Here is a 19,700-nt window from a genome sequence, read left to right on the forward strand (position 1 = left end):
AAGTTAGCAATTATATATATATATATATATATATATATATATATATATATATATATATGATTATTTCTATATCTGATATAATTTGTTATAAACTCATAAATTCATTTTTTATCTAAAAAATTTTACATTTCTAAAGATTTTTTTTTGAAACAAAGGAGCTCAACACAAAAGTGGAGCAAAATAAGAAACACAAACATAAGTTAACACAACCAGGTAGCACCATACAAAGCAAAAATATATTCCGTTGTCATCTTTGGCATTGCCATCAACAAAAGGGATTCTGACGCCTCTACTCCTGAAAACTTTGAAAAGATGCGTTAATGGTATTTCTAAAATTATGTTATAGTTTTAATGACGAAAATTGGTTATCATACTTCCAAAAAAAATTGATTATGTAATCATGCATGCTGAACTTTGAAATCCTTGCATTAAGTGATTTAGTTTGTGATACAAGAAAGATAATTAAGCAATTTAATATATAATTAACAATAATTTTCTGCATTGCATCTCCTCTGAGAATGGTAGCAATATATGATTTGGTTAGCATCATGTTGCATATTCGAAACTACATCATTAGCTCCATTCCATTCCTTCAAACAGTGTATTCTCTGTAGTATTAATTTTCTACTTTAGTAACCACGAGATTCTTTCTTTCTTTAATTTTTCACTATTTTATCCTAATTATATTAGGATCAATTAGTTTTAATCGTTTAATTCTTCATACATGTATGAGAAGGTTCTTAGAATTAATGTTTTTGTAGTCTCATTTTCTTTCCTTCTCATTAATTAATGTGTTAAGCCTAATTTTAATCAATAAAATTTTACAATTAAATAAACTATTTAACTAAATTCAACTAAGTTATTATAAAATAGAGGTAATGACCAAATCAGTACCCGAAAGATTAAAACGCTGACATTGCGGTACCTGACTATTGGAAACGACAAAATGGTACCTAGTTGATTTTAAAAACTGACAAACGTATCCATAACCTGGTCGGACCTAAGCTCCGGTGAGGACAATGCTTACGTGGTCACCGGATTATGCTGACAAATCATGTTTTAATTGAGTTGTCATTTCTAATTAATTAATTTGCTAGCCTAGGTAGAAATTAGGTTAATTGGAATTCAATTTGCCCCCAAATCATTACTCTTTGCCCTAATCCCAAATCAACAACGCTTTCTGTTCGTTCATTCGCAGTAGGGGATCCAAGATTGGAAGATGCATTCTGCAAGGGCTCGTGGAAAATCTGCAATGCTGAGAAGGCAGCCCTCGATGCAAGCTTGCGACGTGGATGGTGCTTCGGGCATTGTGAGTAAAAGTTACGATGGCTGTTGCTTTTGTCCCCTTCCTGTGGTTCCGTTGAAGTCGAAGACAAGTAGCAACCCTGATAGATGGTTTCTACGCTGCCCTCTGTGGAAGGTAAGATTGGAATTGTGATGAATATGTGAGGAAGTAGAATAATATCCCTTCTTGGTGTATCGTCTATTCTTATTCATTTTTAGATTTCGATTGTTGTCTGATGTTTGAACTCTTCGTGTTGTGCCAGAACACAGAAATGCGTTGCGGGTATTTCCAATGGTTGGATGAAATACAAGCGGAATGTGTGGAAGGAGAGGTTTCTTCAGAGAACAGTAATATGCTGGGCAAATCAGAACCCAAAAAGAAAGGCAGAATCAATCTTGACTGTGGGGATGGCCAGGAAATTCAAAGGATGATGATGGTACTATCTGTGGTGAATGACATGAAGGAGAATCTGAAGAGGGTTGAGTTGTGCCTAATTTTTATGTGTATTTTGATTAGGTTAAATGTGGCTTTGATTATGTTTAGGGTGGCTAAGTAGGTAGACATTGTAGATTATAATAGTATAACAGTGAGAGATTGGAATTTTGTAATCTTGTCCTCAATGTAATTGAGATAAATTAATGTATGTTGTGTTCTTGTTGTGCTTTGATTGAGTTGTTGTTGTTGTGATTTGACCAAGATACATGGAGTCTATGTAAGCCATGTCAATTAGTTTTGTAAACATAAACTGAATAAAACACCAAAATAACATCAAGTTATAACTATTAACTATTTAGAGTAACAAAGTTCAGGCCCTAAATAAGACAACCAAAATGACACATGTTCATAGTAACTGCTACAGACCCAAGATGACAGTAACAAAACACAGAAACACTAGGTTAGCACTTACATGCCATAATGGCAGTTGGGTGCATTTTAAGTAAATCATGTCCAAAATGCAAATAACAACAAACTAAAAAACCCAAGAATCTAAGCTCATTTCTTGTCATTTGTTGATGGCTTTGATGGTGGTGGTCCGGATGGCTTTTTCTTCTTCAAGGATGGGGTGGGCATGAAGCCTGTGAACCTGCTCTGGGTGGCTGGGCTTGCTGCTACCATGGTCTCCCTAGTCACAGTTGGGGGCCTAAATGGTGCTGTAGGTTGGGCCTGAAGAGTGGGTCTAAGTAATGGACCTTGAGGCTGAGGCCCAACATTAGATGGAGATGCAGGAATTTGGGATCTAGACCCAACATCAGGACTGACAAGACTAGGTTGAGCAGGGGGTGGTGGTGCAGCTGCTGCATTTTGTGCTGGAGTTGGAGTTGTTGTAATGGCTGCCATTCCTCTTCGAGTGGTGCTGCCTCTTCCTCTTGGTGGAACTGTATTGCCCCTAACAAAAGATGGTCTGCCTCTCCTCTTTGGTGCTGGTGATGGTTCTGAACTAGCTGGTGGAGCACATGGGTTGGTTGCTGCTGGTATGGTGGCTACATTAGGGGCTGAAGCAGTTGTTGTGGTGTTGCCATCATTGATGTTATTCTGCATCAGTTTGTGCATTCATGAAATCAAATCTTCTATGGAGACAAATCCAATAGTTTAGTACAAGAAGGTAAAATAAATCATTAACATTTACCTGATCAGGCTGAGTTTGTGGATGGTTTTGAGTGAGCTCTTCCTCATCTGCAACATGTGCAGCGTGTGCAGCCTCCATGGTCTCCTCCTAGTTAGCTTCTTGCTCCCTAGCTTCATCCTCATCAAGATCTGGTTCTTCAGCTACTGTTCCACTTCCTTTGTCAGGACAAGTTCTGCTATTATATCCAGCCTTGCAAAAAACACATGAGTAAGGTAAAGCAGCATTAATAAAGTTGCAGATAGGACATAAAAGGTAAAGTAAATACATATAAGTAATGGTTTTTGTGTTGCTCACCCTTTTGCAGGTTTGGCATGTTATCTGTCCATATCTTCTCTTGGCCTTGTATTGGCTGCCAGAACTTTGCTCAGTGCTATCCTTTCTTCTCTTCTTTGTAGGTCTGCCAATAGGCCTCTTGTATGGAGGGGGCAGACATGGCAGCCCTTCGTGATGCTCCCAGTACTCCTGACTCGGTATGCTATTAATGTGAAACATATAAGTCCTATTATAAGCCTCGATAGTGAGCTTGTGATGGACATAATCTTCAGGTTTCTCATTCTTTCTTTGAATTGCTGCAATTCCATGACAGCATGGTAGTCCAGTGAGCTGCCATTTTCTGCATGAGCATGTCCTCTCTCGTGTATTGACTCTCACTCTATGCTGCCATTTTGTTACTTCAAACTGATTGTGCTCATCATCACCACACCATTGTGCTTCCCAGTAATTGGCTTGTCTTTTTTCTTTCTCTAACCTACTGACTTGTACAAGGGCTATTTGTCCAGTATAAGCCATCAGTGAGTCTTTGTGAGTTGCCATTGTCTTCATGATGTAGAACCTAAGCTCCTCAAGCATTGTCAAGATGCTCTTCCCCCGAAGTCCCACGATTGTTGAGTTAAATGACTCACAGTTGTTGCTTGTCAAACTGTCTACCTTTGGCCAGTCTGAAAACCTTGATCTCGACCACTGTTCTTGTTCAAATTTTGACAAATACTCCCAGGCCTGTTTGTTGATCCGTTTCACAGCTCCCATTGCATCATTAAATTCCTGATCAGTAGTTGCCTTTGCACATTGCCAAAATGTTGCCTTAAGTTCCTTATCCTTCCATCTCTTGTTCAGATTTCTCCACATATGCATACAACAGAATCTGTGCTTCACCCCTGGCATGACGTCCTGTAATGCTGGGATTAAACCCTGCATTGAATGGTAACCACAATGAATTAGAGGACATTTGAAAACTAATTTATATATACTTACAAGAACTCAAAAAACATTAAGATAGTCCACATCACCTTTTGCTGGTCTGACATAAAAACCCAGCCATTCTCATTGAAGTCCCCAATGTCTGTGTGCAACTCCTCCAGAAAGAATCTCCAATTTTCCCTAGTTTCTGCATCAACAACCCCATACGCTATTGGAAACAGCTGATTGTTCGCGTCCTGACCAACTGCTGTTAGTAATTGCCCTCCAAAATACCCTTTCAAAAACGTCCCATCCAAAACAATAAATGGCCTACACCCTGCTCTAAAGTCATTTTTGCAAGCAGCCAAACAGATGTACAAGTTTCTAAACTTAGGCAACCCCTCTGGCTGTGGAGTAGTCCCCATGTTGGCTCTTGAACCAGGATTAGCCTTCATGATTTCGTTAAGGTAGTCTCTGAGCCTTAGGTATTGATCTTTCTCTGTTCCCTCGATAACTTCCTTGGCTTTGTCCATAGCCCTATACATCATCCTCTCGTTGACTGAGATGTCATACTCCACTTTAAACCATTCCTGTGCCTCTCTATGCAGCATGTTGGGATGGATCCTCAGATTTGGGACCAGTTCCTCAGCAACCCAAGCACATGAAACAGATTTACTCTTGTTACTCCTGGGGCACGTATGCTCGTCCACAAATGTCTTTATCTGAAAGGATGCTGGGTAGTTGGTCCTGGCACAGTAGCACAACCAAGGGCAGTCTGGATCATAGCAGATCACCCTACACCTCTTCTTCTCATTCCTAAGGTAGAACACCTGTCTCCTAATTTGTATGTTGTACTTCTGCACTGCTGCTTTGAACTGCTCCATGGTCTCAAACTCCATATTCAACTCCAGAGTTATTTTTCCATATGGCGTGTTGGGATTATGTTGAGGAAATACAGGTTCGTTTTCGTCATCAGTTGCAGGGGGGCTACAGAGTTCTTCAGATTCATATTGGTACATCTCAGGTTCACTATCACCATCTTCTCTATTCGGGTTTGGCACCTCTACCCTTGGTGCTTCATCCTCCTTTCCAGGTACAATTCTTTGCCCAGACGGTTAAGGCCTTGGATGATTTCTCCTTGTATTGTCCCTCCCACTAGTTTGTGTTACATTATCTGCTGCAAAGTCAGTTGAGATACATGAGAATTGAAGCAATTTCTATTCACATATCCTCTAACTAAAAAAAAAACTAATATACCTGTTGGGTTTTCTGTAACAGGTTCCTCTGCCCTTTCCTCATCCACGAAAGGTTCTCAAAATTCAGAACCTCCATTGAGACCAGCAACATCATCAGCATTGGTCTCCTGTGTGGGTTCATTCCCAGCGTCAGCTTCTCCATGGTTACTCTCATTTACACCCTCATTCTCGGTAACTCTTCTTTCTCGGGGTAAACCACTATGGGCTGGTCTTGGATGTCTCTTTCTAACCTTCTTAGCAGGTTTCTCCGGAGCTGATGCTCCTTCAGTGTCTTTCTCCGCATTCCCGTCATTTGCAGCTTCAAACCCTGCACCACTCTCACCTTTGTTCGACTCGTCAACTTCAACAGTGGCCTCATTTACACCCTCATTCATATTCTCCTTCACAGCCACACTCAACACCATCTCCAATTCATTAACCTCACCACTGGTCTCATTCACACCTTCATTCTCCTTCTCATTAGCATGACCGTCAACCTTATTAGTAACTTCATCCTCCTTGACACTATCACCATCTGGATTGACTTCAACCACACTATCACTACTACCATCAGACACGACTTCTTCATCAATGATTTCAGGGTTTGCGTCAATGGGGTGATCAAAATATAGGTGTACAGTGTTGTCATTCTTCATCGCACTCTCACACATTCTCATGACTTCAGCATCTGTCCTAAGCACTCTAAGACCCTTACCTAACTCTAAACCAGGTTCTAGCCAGTACACCTCATTGTATCCAGGGTAACCCAAGTCTAGAAATAAACCCTCAACAAAGAACAAATTACATGTCTCCACATTCACCCTGTGTATCTCAGTTACTAAACCCCCATCGTATATCACATTACCGTCAACACCCCTTTTCAAGGCACCCATGTGATGATAAACAAAAGTAACTAGACGATCCATCTAAAAAATTGTAGAGGGAAGATACAATGAATAAAACAATCAACATGATAATAATGCTGTCGACAGAAGGCACGTAAATGAGAGGATGGAGTGAAGGTGAACTTACCTCTACGTAGCGTTCTTCCTGGCGAAGACTGGGGTTGCGATGATGCCACTACCAACCCCTCCCTGTTGACGCTACGACTTCGACAATGTCTCTCAAATCCTCTTCGTTCTTCTTCGCGCCAAGTAACCAGGGCAATGTCTCTCCCTCTTTACGTGACCTTTCAGTTTTACTCTTAGTGAAACACTAAGTCACAGTAAGTCACCCAGCAGTAACAACACTTGTTGATTTGGGATTAGGACAAAGGGTAATGATTTGGGAGCAAATTGAATTCCAATTAACCTAATTTCCACCTAGGCTAGCAAATTAATTAATTAGAAATGACAACTCAATTAAAACATGATTTGTCAGCATAATTCGGTGACCACGTAAGCATTGTCCTCACCGAAGCTTAGGTCCGGCCAGGTTATGGATACGTTTGTCAGTTTTTAAAATCAACCAGGTACCATTTTGTCGTTTTCAATAGTCAAGTACCGCAATGTCAGCGTTTTAATCTTTCGGGTACTGATTTGGTCATTACCTCTTATAAAATATTTTAGATTTATGTGTGCACGTTCTTCTTTCGTTATCGCCGTCACCAACACCACTACTACCACCTCCTCCTTTTTCTCATTTGAATTTCTTCTCCTCCTTTCTTTTTCTCATCCTCCTCCTCCATTATTATCATGATCATTCGTTATCGTCATCGTCATCTTTTTATACGTATCGTCGTTATTATTATTGTTATCATCAAATTTTTGCAATATTGATGAGGTTGTCTAATTCAAAATTGATTTAGATGTGTTTTTATTCTTGATTCAGTCTTGTACGTTTGTGTGCTTGTGTTTCGGTGATTTTTGAGTAAATTTCGATAGTCAATTGAGGTGCATTTGGTCTCGTTTACTTAAATTTAGTATAATTAGATCATCAAATGTAATTGTACTAATTATTGTATTATTTAAACCATATTGATAAGTGATGATATTGCCTGATCTAAAATTAAATTAAAAATATTTTTATCCATGATTTAGTCTTATTTATGTGCATGTTTATATAGCGTAAAAACCCAATAATATCAACTACAAAAATTATATATCAAAGTAATCACAACAAAATACACAACAAAAAAATAAGAGCAACAGACAAAAAAAATAAACCCCTGTATATTCCTAGAGATAAGACAGGTACATTCCTAGAGAACAAAGGGCCTGAACCTCTTTTAGATTTAGACCATCTCTAGTAGGGAACTCATCCCAGTTCCTATTTGTGGCCTACCTGTCATAAAAAGTAACTCCACATTAGCTTTTGCGTCATAAACAGTAAATAGGAACTCAAAGCATCTCTCTCTTCTCCATTAGAAGGAACTAACTTTAGTCCCTGTTGTGGTCCCACTTAATTAATTAATTAAAATACTTAAAATTAATGTAATTAATTTTTTTCAATAATATAATTTAAATTTAAAAATTTAAAAATAATTCACTATTAAAAAATATTAATATTAAATAAATTCATATATAACAATAATACACAATATATAATTTAGAATTACACTAATTTATAAAATTAATTAATACAAAGAAAAACATAATTAAGCTCTATAGTTGATGACAAGCATTGTGAAATTACCATTTGTGTTCAATCAAATCCTCTTTCAATTGTGAAATTGGCTAATTTTGCAACAGTTAGTTTCGCAACGACTAATTTTAATAATGTGGTTAGTATTTTAAATTTTAAAAATAAAAATTATTTAATAAATTAATTATAATTTAATTATTTAATTATATAAGTGTTAGCATTTTAATTATTTAATCTAATTAATTATTATAATTATTAACAAATTAATTATGATTTAATTATTTAATTAATTATTATTTTAAATAATTAATATAAATTATTAATTACATAGAGAAATAATTATTTATTATAATTATTATTAATTTAATTATTATTTAATTATTTAATATAATTATTTAATTATTTTAAATTTTATATAATTATTTATTTTTAATAATAACTTGCCAAGTTACAATGAATCCCTCTAAGCAGGGACTCTCTCTTCTTAGGTTCCTCAAAGTGTTAGAAAAAAGTGGAATGGAAACCAGCCATTGGAAGTGCTCTTAGGGTCCACCAAATCTCGGTTGCATCGAATTCTCATATTCACCTTCCCGAACCAATTTTTTTATTATCCATCATGCTAATCTCTTTTGGACAAAAAAGGAGCTCAGTAGTCAGTACCGTCAGAAATCAAAAAGAAGTTTCCATTTTAATTTTTTTTTTGGACAGTGTCAAGCCTACAAAGGCCCAAAGAACAAAAAACGGATGGACCATCCCAGACCCACCCGACCTGAAAACAATTCCCATCAGTTCCCTTATGCGCCGTTCTTGGTAAGGTTGCCAATGACTCCCAAACCCACTCTGCTGTTACCATGAAGAGCATAGGTCAACAATCTCACATTGATGAGATATCACTACAAGTCAATATGGCCAAATCACAGTGAGTGCTTGATCATATAGTTGCCATCCAAGCCATGTCATTATCGCAAGTGCATTGCACATGCTCGGTCATGATAGTCCAAAAAACCATAAGAGGGCTTTTCTTTTCTTATTAGCTCCCTCCTGAAAAAACATTGCAGCGGCAAGCATGCCAGGGCAGTACATCTGCTATTGTTGAAGCAAGGCTTGTAGCATTAGGGATTGTTGTTGTTGTTGCTATCATCCTCTCCGACGGTGCACTCCTTACCTAGCTCTGGTCCTGAAAAGAAGCTCCACGCCCAGCCCAACAAGAAAACAACCCTGCAACTTCTGAAGCCGCAACCAGGACGTCTTCATCAACACTCCGCAACGCTGAGCAGCACACAATGCAACCACCCTTAGGATGCATGCAGACCCATTGCCTTAGGACAAACAGACTTTGGGCTGAAATGAGCCTCCTCTAGAAGATCTGGGCAACCCAACCTGAAACCTACAGCAGCCTTCAAAGTCATCATTGAGAAAACTCCAATCTATTGGCCAACAAGAAATTCACCCTTCCTTTCTTTAAAAAACTGCAGATCCAACATGCCTTCCCACACTCTTTCAAGTGCCGCCCCTCCTCCCCTAGGGACACCAAAATAACCCAGATCCAAACAAGGAAAGTATTAGAATAATAAAGTTGCTATTCCACAATCTCCCTATAGTGGAGGTGCCAAAATCCATTTCCAAATTACTCTCGAACTCTCAATTCTGATGCAGGGAACCGTTGGCTGTAAGCTTGGCTACTTCATGCGCTAAGGCATTCCCTTCTCTAGGAGCCAAGTAAACCCACAATTTGAAATATTTCGTGCTAAATCCAAAATATCATCCAAAATAACTTGAAACTCTACAATTGTTGCCTTTGATTTTAGAGCTTGGATGAGAATTAAACTGTCAGATTCAAAGATAACTCTTTCCAGTTGAAAGTTCTTTGCTATTATTAGACCTTCCCTAACCGCTAATGCTTCCGCAGCTAAAGGCGAGGTAGTCGCTATTTTAAAGTTAGAGGCTGTGAGGAGGTTACCAACGTGGTCTCTGAAAACTGCTGCTGTTGCACCTCCATGAAGCACTTCAAGGAACGCTGCATCAACATTACACTTAACCCATCCTGGCGGAGGCGGTCTCCAGGTAACCCTTCTAACTGTCCTTCTATCAATAACGGAACAATTAGCTGGTTCTTCTGCCATTTCTGCAAATTTCGTCTCCATCTGTTTAACCCTGTAGATTACCATTGAAGGACTAGGTTTAGACCTCTGATGTACTGCTTGATTTCTTTCTTTCCACACCTCCTAAGCCAAAAAACCAACTCTGCTGATACACGGTTCATAATTAGTTCCTATACACACCTTCATATTTTTAAAAAGCTCCATTATCCATCTTCCAAAAGATGAGATTGTATGAGGCGTAGGACAGTACTAAATTTGAGCTCCAAACCACGTAGCCCTTGTCCAAGGACAAAGCAGCAACGCATGCTCAGTGAACTCGGGTTTCTGCGAACAAATAGCATAGATAGGAGTGTTAGAAAATTTTTTTATTATAAAGATTTTGAAATACCGGTAATATGTTATGTGAGGCCTGCCATAGAAATGATCTTATCTTTTGAGGCACTTTTAATTTCCAAATATTCGTCCATAAGTCCCTGAAGTCATCACTAGTTGAATGACTATTGTTATTATCAATACTCAGCTCTTTCCTAACAACATAGTATCCCGTCTTTATAGTATATTTCCCATATGTTTTAAAAGGCCAACAAAACTTGTCTTCTCTACCAATAATACTTACCGGGTTCTAATGATCTTCCCTACGGTATCTCCAATAAAATGTTTCCATTTTAATTTCAAGCTAACTCATCCGTTCTTGTTAACTTCAACTTTATTGATTAATTTGAGCCTCACCTTTAATTTGCTGCATTTAACACGCGTCACCATCTTTATTTATTTTTATTTTTTTTACTATCAATAATTAAATTAATTTGTTTAAACGTCATCTTCTAAATGGTTTTTGGAATCCCCCATCCATTGGTACTTTTAAGATTAATTGTGATGCTAGTTATTTTGGTTCGGGTGATAGTGTTGGTTTTGCTTGTGTTATTAGAGATTGTAATGGGAGCTGGCAAAGGGGGTGTTTGGGAATGATTGAGTAATAGTATTCTTCAAGGAGAATTGTTTGCTATTTGGAGAGGATATCTCTGAGCTTGGGATGTGGGTCAACGAGATGTTATTTGTGAGACGGATTGTGTGGAAGCATTTAATCTTGTTACTCAAGATGGTTTTGGGTTTATTGATCCACTGGTGCTCAAAATAAGAGATATCATGCATTGGAATTGGCGGGTTGACTTTCGTTTGATTATGAGAGATGCAAACACGGTGGCAGATACTATGGCAAAGATGGCGATGAAGTTACAACTTTCGCATGTGGAGCTTCTTTCACCTTGGGAGGAGTTTAAGAGTAGTCTTAAACGGGACTGTCCCTCTATTTAGGCAGTTCCTTGTTTTGTTTGTTTTGTTTTTCTTTGTTTAATTTATTTCGGTCACCAAAAAAAACGTCATCTTCTGAATTCAATCTTTATAAATCATATATATATAGTAGATTTCATTTTGTAGTCAGTCTTCCAATTAGGGAAAGATGAATTTTGGTAGAGTTTGAAATTTATCGTTTGTTTTTGATAGATAACGTATATTCAAAAATAATTAAAAAAGATAAAAAAAATATTAAATTAGTCTCTTATATTTAAACGTAGTTCTGTTTTAATCTTTAAAATTTAAAGTATTCTACTTGAATTCAAAAAAATTTTATTTAAGTTTAATATAATCTTATCGTAACCAAGATGGGTTGGTCTAGTGGTTAATTCACTGGTCCGCTTAAAACTAAAATTAAATAAAATTTTTTAAAATTCAAATAAAACACTTTAAATTTTAAAGACTAAAATAAAATTATGTCTAAACGTAAGAGATCAATTTAATACTTTACTCTTAAAAAAATCTAAAGTATGTATACATTATCTTCGATCCACATTAGTACATCACCATCTAAAATATTATTTAGAAGCTCTTTGATTTATTAATTATTTTTTTTCCCCTTCTTTTTAAGATTTTGATCATACGGTATGGTCCTTTCTCAAGTTGCACATGTCTTCATTAAGCCTTTTCAGTTTTCAGATCCCATGTTCACGTTGGGATCCAGCATGCCATTACTTCTTGTCTTCGTCCACTCTGGAGGCCTGAAAACTTTATTTTAGGAATGAAAAGGGGTTTCAATAATTTCTTAATACATTGAGTCTATAAAAGTTTCTTCATTTATAGGTAAATAATGAATTCTAAAACCAACGGAAAATTTGTCATTAAATCACTTTTTTTAAAAAGTTAAATTGATATAAATAAAGACAAAAATAATTATATATTTAATACCTATCTTCACATAATATTTCATTATGCAAAAAAAAAAAACTAATAATAAGTACCTCCTTCGTTTTAGTTAAACAAAAATATTCAAAATGTTCATTTTAAGAAACTAAAATATATTTTTAAATTAATTTTAAAAGACTAAAATCCTTTATAGGTAATTTTTAAAAAATTAAAATGACTTCATACAATTAATTAAAAAAAAAACTAAAATATCTTTATAAGATTAATAAAGATTTTTTTAAAACCTTGAATTTAGGATTAGCTTTAAAAATACTTAAACACCCTTTTACCATATCTTAAATTTGTTTAGTTGTATTAGAAATTTGATTTTGATCTTAAAAAAGAATAAAATAAGATAACTTTTTTGTTAATTTAAAATTTATAGACAAAAATACCCTTTAAAGTTAATATTGTTTATTTCATCATACATATATATAAATTTTAGTATAAGAACCAAAATACTTTAATATCATAATTATTATCTAGTTGAAATTTTAAATTAAATATAAAGTTTAAGATTTTTTATATAATATTTCATTATACAAAAAAAATTAATAGTATGTACCTCCTTCGTCTTAATTAATATTTCTACCACTTTAATGCGTGGATCAATATTTTTTAAAGTGAAAAAGTTGGTAAAATAGTGAAATAAAAAATTAATCATTTTTAAATTAAGATAGTGGGACATACATTTCATAAAAATTACAAAATTAATGATAAATAATCTCTTACTTTACTATTTTACTAACTTTTTCACTTTTTTTTTTTCAAAGTTAAGAGTGATATTCGAATCCAAAATCTCTATGTGAAGAGGGAGACATTATACCATTTGAGTTATAATTCCTTAGCACCAACTTTCTCATTTTAGAAGATCAAAATTCAAGGTTTTTATTTTCAATATTTTATTGCAATTATGTGCAAATATCTTAAAATTGAGTTTGCATGAGATAGTATATTCTTGCGTAAAAACATTTTAATGTCTATATAATTATATATTACCTTAATCTAAAAGCATATTTTGTCAAAAAAAAAAAACCTAAAAGCATATTTTAGTCTTTTCAAAATTAACTATAAAAGGATATTTTTCTTCATTTTAAAATTTATAATTAAAAGGATATTTTAATTTTTATAATCTTATACTAAATTACTTAATAGCTCAAGTTGAGTCAGCAAAGTTTGAAGTACTGGATATGGAGAATGCTCTAAGAGCATTTTTTTACCAATTCAAAAACAGATACAGTAGCCTTCTAAACTGGTGTCTTATACAGGGAGGTAATTCAGGAGTTGGTTAAAGATACTCAGGACATCACGAAAGAAGTAAGGGATTTGAAGATGCATCGAAGAAGTTTCAGTGTAATACAGTTGACTCGCAAACCGCAAATGCAAACATTCTTCATGTGTTTACTGATCATCATCACACTCTTCGTCAGATACAAGACCAATGTGCATATATGAAAAAAAGATTGCATATTATACAAAAATGTATTAGAACGGAAGATGTGTCTAGGTTTTAGCTGGCAGATGAAGATCTTGTAGATGCTGATGAATTGAGTGCTGATAGCTCTTTAGTCTCTGAATTGTCAGCTGAATGTGACAGCATTGCTTTCACAAGCAAGTCAAATATACCTACGATTTTTATTCTCCTAGAAAAGTAGCTGAACAGATGGTGCGCCTGAAATCTGATGGAGGCATTGTAACTCAATCTGATGATAAATCGTCAACTATAAGCAAACTTGTGAAAAGCCCAATCCATTGTGGTGCAGCAGTGTCCTCTCTAAGCAAAGAATTAGATGCAACACACGATAGTTTCCATAGACTCTAAGAATTGGATGATGGATCATGTGCTTACCCAAAAGGATTTCATTATTACTCCCATTTATCCATCCATGTACATTATAACTTCTACAATGCTGGATCAATTTTTTCATCTCAAGTGTAATGGAGGAGTCTAATCATATAATAACAAATGACAGATCTCAAGAAGGAGGCTCCATCTTTCCATTTGATGAGGCTGAATGATGAAGCAACTTGTGAGAACGAGACAGAGGTAGTAACATCCCATTTGGTGGTGAAACTGTATGAAACTATTGCTCTTTTTGAGTTTCAACAACCATTGAAGTTTTGTCTTGATGGAAACAAAAACATTTATCTCTGTTCTTTAATTGTCTACAACTCAGGTATTTAATTTTGGGGACGTTGAGCCCACTGATTGCTTCTTAACCAAATTTATGGAAGTTCATGAAACCGTCAAGGAAGCAGATATTACACTGCATGCTTTGACAAAAGCACTTGAAGATTCAAAACAGTTGACTGCTACATGCAAGCAGGTTGGTGAAAGTTTGATGATTGAGAGATCAAGCTTGGCAGAGAAGAGATTCAAAAACAATTCTTTAATGCTTCATAAAGAAGAGAATCAATTACTGCAGGATCACATCCATATCTCTTTGTTGGAGATGTCAAACATGGTTTCAATGCTAAAACAGTGTTTCTTGCAATTTCAAACTGATGTTGAGAAGAAACTCATGATAATGTACTCCGATATTCTTCTGATGGGACAGGATATGTCAAACTTTATGAATATCCTCTCAGGCAATTCATAAAGTTTGACATATCCTGATCAAAATGCTGAGCTGAGGGAGCTATTGGGAGAACTCTATGCAAAGAAATCTGAAGATGAAGAGCAAGTGGACGAACATGAAGAGATGATTAAGGGCTTGGAAAAAGAGGTTGCTAATTTGACCACTTCACTAGAGAATCAGTCACTTTCTTTGTTTGCTAGCATTGAGAATGAACTAACAAAGGTGATAATGGAGAGACCAACTACATGAAGAAGTTTGTATCTTGAATGATAAGCTTGAGATGGCTTCTTCATTGGCTGATGAAAAGGAAGCTATTGCTATGGAAGCTCGTCAGGTATCTATGTGCTGACCATTCTGGTTCTTTATACTTACTATTACTATGACTATTAGGGTGTGTGTGGTTGGAGGAATTATAAATAATTTCTAGGAATTTTAAGATGGAAATATCATATTCTCATATTTGGTTCAAAGTTTGTAAAGCTATTCCTAAGCAAATTTGATTCCAGGGCATCAAAATATCATCATTTCAATTCCCACCTTTCCCTTGGGTATCTTTGATTCCCATGGAAATGGAATCTTTGTAATAAAGTAATACTTGAACCACACACACCCTTAGTGGAATTGCCTTATGTAATATTGAGATCTCATTTGTAGGAATCAGAGTCATGTAAGCTTTATGCTAAGCGAAAGGAAGAGGAAGTCAAGAATCTGGAACATTCTGTTGAGGAGCTTGAGGGCACAATAAATGTATTGGAGGAAAAGGTTAGTTGCATATGCGGTTCACTCATATATGGAAATTCGTAAGGAAATAATTCAAAGTTACCCAAATCCATGCATGGCCTAGTGAGATAATTGCACTGGTCTTCTTATTGACTTTTTACTGGTAACGATCAAAAACTAAAGCTCACGGATTCTGGCAAATGTACCAAATTATTCAAGTAATATCACGGTGAGTAGATATTGTTTCCACGAAGATTAAAGGACTGAGTAAGCAAATATCAGATTGAATATCTAATTAGATCAATAAAACCTGAATTGATGAAGACAAGATTATGTCTTACTTGAAACCTTGAGTGCTTGAATGCTTAAGAGACAATAAATTTGAATATTGATTGAGAGAAGATAATGATGGAAAGATTCAAGGGTTTTGGAGATGTTTATGTTTTAGGAAAATCAAACCATCTATTTTAAAGCATGCAAAAATTTTTTCACGACAAATCTTAATTATCTGATTTCCAATTCCTTGACTCTTCATTGAAAGAGAGATTATTGTTAGTTGAAATGTACCTCAGCATGCACATTCAGATAACAAAAGTGTTCATCCTGATGAGCTGATATCTAGGTTAGAACTCCTAAGTCCTATCCTTTCTTTGATTTTTGTTGTTCTTTAATCTAGATCGATAAAATGTAAACTTGTTTTTGCTTTCAACTAATCATATGTTGTCACATTACTAAGAGTCCCAGAATGATTACATGATAAGTCAAACTCTTGGTGAGTAAGGTCACATTAGATCATGGTTACAACAAACATTCACCCTGGAAGTTGATCAATTAATTTCAATGTATATTGGCTTTTGATTTATTCTTGTATTGTTTATTACTTGGCCGGAATAGCCATTTTTGCTTCTGTTATTCGTTTTGGGTTCCCTTCTCCGTTTCGTTAATCATACAAAAAATGCAAATGCAGGTTATTGGAACTTGATGAGGCACTAAATCGGATAAAGTTTCTTGAAAAGGAAAATGCAGAGCAAGATAAGGAGGTATTCTCCTTAAATTCCAAGAAATTTCATTTCACCAAAAAGGCTATGAAAACCATATGACACCCTTCTTTTGTTTTTGTTTGGTTGTCTCGCATTTTTCTTTATTTGGAAGATTAAAAAGTATCAAGAGTACATCTTCGAACTTGTATTGCATGCTGAAGCTCAAAGCATTGCAGTACCAACAAAAGGTGCACACCACAAGTTCATGTTCTTTTAACTACTTTTCTCGGTCCAATTTTGATTAATACTATTTTTGTGTGGATAACTCAAAACATAGTATCTCTATTATTCTTACCTCGCTTTCACTTTTGCTTCCCAATCCTTCTGGGTTCAGTACAAGTTCCTTGAGTCCATCTTTCGTGAAGTGAAAGCAGAAAATTCAAACTCAACATCAACGGTATCAACATCAGAGGAAATGGAGAAAAGCTCAATAAGGACAAGAGGCTCAAGCTCACCATTCAGATGTATTTCGAATCTTGTTCATCAGATGCATCAGGAGAAAGAACAAGAATTATCAGCAGCAAGGTCTCGTGTGCGGAAGAACTTGAGCCGCTTGCAGCTAGCCGGCTAAAGGAGGTATTTAGCCTTTTTGGTCAGTGTCCTTTGGTTTTGTTTAATATATCCAAGAGAAAATAAAGAATCTGTGAATCATGCCATTATTCATCCAAAAACAAATGAATATCTTCATTTTTTTCGGCTAGATATCTTTTAAAATGGATTCTTAAAGACTAAACTGTGGTGATGACAATTAGCAGCTCAAAAATGGATTAAAATTTTATATTGGATTAGGTGTGAAGGCTGCAAACAAGGCTTGCTGCTGTTGAAAGCATGACTCATGATATCATTCGAGACCTTCTAGGTGTCAAACTGGACATTACCAACTATGCTGTAAGTTTCAGCTTCTTTCTCAAATTGTGGGATTTCCTGGATGCAATTCCTGATTGTGTTGCAATTTTGCTTCTGATATATTTTAGGATTTGATAGATCAAAATCAAATTGTAAAATGGTTAGAAGATGCTCATCATCAAAGAGAAGAATATTCTGCAAAGGTACCTAGTGCTGAGATTATGACCCAACTATTTTTCACCCTTCAGGCACGTGTTTATCTTAGTTTTTACAATTTGGCATTAGGAAAAAGAGAACCTCAACCTGAGGCTGAATGATCTCCTTGAAGAAAGAGAAAGGTTGGTACATCTGGAAAATCATCTGTCAGCAAAGTTATTTTCCTGTATATTTGTAGAATCTATTAGTTTTCTGTTTTTGTAGTATTACTGCTGTTTCCTATCAATCTATCATATAACTTATATCCTTAATGTTTACTTATCAACCAGGCATAGGAACTTCTTATTTTGTAAAATACCATATAAATGGTGGCATGCTACTCTCGCTTAATGTTTACTGAAACACACCACATTTAGGGTTTAGGGTGTGGTACTAGCGTACTGCATTTTTTCGAATCTGGATGACTAAAATAGTACAATTAGTATCTGAGGAAATATTTCAGTGCAAGTTGCCAATTTCAGGACTACTTTAGAGGTTAACTCTAATTTATAAACTTAAAGTTGCACCAAATTTGTTTTTCAATTTTCTTACTACTTTTTTATGGGGGAGTGTACATAATTTTCTTACTGCTAAATTTGTCACCCAGCTGCATATCGGAACTCAAAACTAAAGACGAAGATGTAACTGCTGCTCAAATTGCAGTGCAGCAACTTCAAGAGCGAGATCAGTTGCTTTCTGCACAGAATGAAATGTTGAAGGTATGACACAAGATGCAATTGTGAGCAACACACGTCCACACTAGAATTACAAATTTGTTGTTCACCGTATTTACTGCCTCTTCTTGTAGACGGATAAGACCAACCTAATGAGGAAGATTGCAGAATTGGATGACATGCTGAAAAAATTTATTGGGAAACAAATCACCCAACATCTTTCTCAGTTGTTAAGGATTCAGGCATGCTTCCTTAACCTTCAGTGCTTGGTACTTTTTACCCCCTCTTCTTACTCATGTTCCTTTTATTTTTTGGTTTATAGGTACAGGGTAAGGGTGCTTTGGATTCCAGTAACAATGGACTCAATAGGAGGTTTTCACAAGCTGAACGACTTTCTCGAGTTAATGAGGAACTTGCTTGGTATTGTAAATCAGCTGGCAGTGATTCACACGGCTATAAACCAGATTTTTCTTGTTTGAAGCTGCAGGGTTTAACTTCAACTGTACAGATGCCAGTCTGGTTTTTGAATTGATTCAACCAAAATTGAATCCTTCAATTTTGTAGATTTATTTCCTTGTGTATTTGGTTGCATAAAAATGTGAGTGCATAAAACAATTGTAATATTGGCATTTGCAAACACTTCACAGCCAAATAGTGAGGGAAAAAGTCTGTAATTTTTTGAAAAGGTGCATTTTCACTTGCTTTGTATTTTGTATGCGTTCAATAAATTAGGACAACATTGTTGTCATTGTCTTGAACACTGGGAAGTTGTGAGAAGGGAAGAGGCTTGTAATTCAATTGATTCATAGTATATTTGTTGAATTCATGCACGCCGATGTATCATGTTTCAATATTTTTAATTAAACAGAATGTACAATGCGTTTTGGTTTCTGTAGCAGGTTTCTGTAGCAAGTAAAACGAGGACAACACGCTTCATAAACATGCTTGTACTGCTTTATCTGGCATAGACTTCTGAAACCAGAATAGAAATCTATTCTTCAATATAACCCTTGTGACACTATAGCAAAGCAACTTCTCAAAACTATGTTCATAATATTTAATTAAAAGACAACTTTTGGAATCATAAAAATCAAGAAATTAATTGAATTTAATTTTCATGCCCTGACACTGTAAAATATGTCGTGCAATCATATCCAACCTTTTGAATCACTATTCACGTAGTTAATGTAAAAAATAGTTATTTTTGCTGATTTACTGTTATATTATTAAATACACGTGTAAAACTACTCTAAACTGGAGAGTGTATCAATAAACTTCACAAACTTTGAGGAAACCATAATACAAACTAGAAATAAAAGATAGTTTTGTATTCAACATTGATATATGATGGATGCACAATTATATACTTTTGCATATATGCGATTATATGTCTTTTATAA

General features: G+C 35.5%; 2 protein-coding genes and 1 long non-coding RNA gene across 7 annotated transcripts; 1 reads left to right on the forward strand and 2 right to left on the reverse strand.

The window, feature by feature from the left end:
- Positions 1 to 2,999: 2,999 nt before the first annotated feature.
- LOC112763684 (uncharacterized) lies at positions 3,000 to 5,107 on the reverse strand. The gene is made up of 3 exons (XM_025809292.1): positions 4,199 to 5,107; positions 3,207 to 4,100; positions 3,000 to 3,101 (listed from the first exon to the last, which is right to left on the reverse strand). Exons 1-3 carry the CDS (start codon positions 5,105 to 5,107, stop codon positions 3,000 to 3,002), a joined length of 1,905 nt encoding a protein of 634 aa, XP_025665077.1.
- Positions 5,108 to 8,569: 3,462 nt separating this feature from the next.
- Positions 8,570 to 10,529, reverse strand: LOC140181025 (uncharacterized). Its single transcript, XR_011875528.1, has 2 exons — positions 10,189 to 10,529; positions 8,570 to 10,060 (listed from the first exon to the last, which is right to left on the reverse strand). It is a non-coding gene; the product is annotated as an uncharacterized lncRNA (long non-coding RNA).
- On the forward strand, positions 8,873 to 19,198 carry LOC112763686 (kinesin-like protein KIN-12C). Of its 5 annotated transcripts, XM_072223313.1 has the most exons (14): positions 8,952 to 9,625; positions 9,816 to 9,970; positions 13,515 to 14,293; positions 14,424 to 15,159; positions 15,480 to 15,587; positions 16,513 to 16,585; positions 16,698 to 16,773; positions 16,920 to 17,161; positions 17,375 to 17,473; positions 17,560 to 17,634; positions 17,717 to 17,769; positions 18,234 to 18,345; positions 18,435 to 18,542; positions 18,623 to 19,198. In XM_072223313.1, the coding sequence occupies exons 9-14, from the start codon at positions 17,414 to 17,416 to the stop codon at positions 18,830 to 18,832; spliced, it is 618 nt and encodes a 205-aa protein (XP_072079414.1). In that variant the 5' UTR covers positions 8,952 to 9,625; positions 9,816 to 9,970; positions 13,515 to 14,293; positions 14,424 to 15,159; positions 15,480 to 15,587; positions 16,513 to 16,585; positions 16,698 to 16,773; positions 16,920 to 17,161; positions 17,375 to 17,413; the 3' UTR covers positions 18,833 to 19,198. The 5 variants fall into 5 exon arrangements, 3 of the variants coding, with proteins under 3 accessions (XP_029150552.1, XP_072079414.1, XP_072079415.1); XM_029294719.2 differs by having other exon boundaries at positions 8,873 to 9,970; XM_072223314.1 differs by lacking the exons at positions 8,952 to 9,625; positions 9,816 to 9,970 and having other exon boundaries at positions 13,515 to 14,322.
- The last annotated feature ends 502 nt before the right edge of the window (positions 19,199 to 19,700 follow it).

Source organism: Arachis hypogaea, chromosome 17, assembly GCF_003086295.3.
Source record: "Arachis hypogaea cultivar Tifrunner chromosome 17, arahy.Tifrunner.gnm2.J5K5, whole genome shotgun sequence".
Classification (NCBI taxonomy): domain Eukaryota; kingdom Viridiplantae; phylum Streptophyta; class Magnoliopsida; order Fabales; family Fabaceae; genus Arachis; species Arachis hypogaea.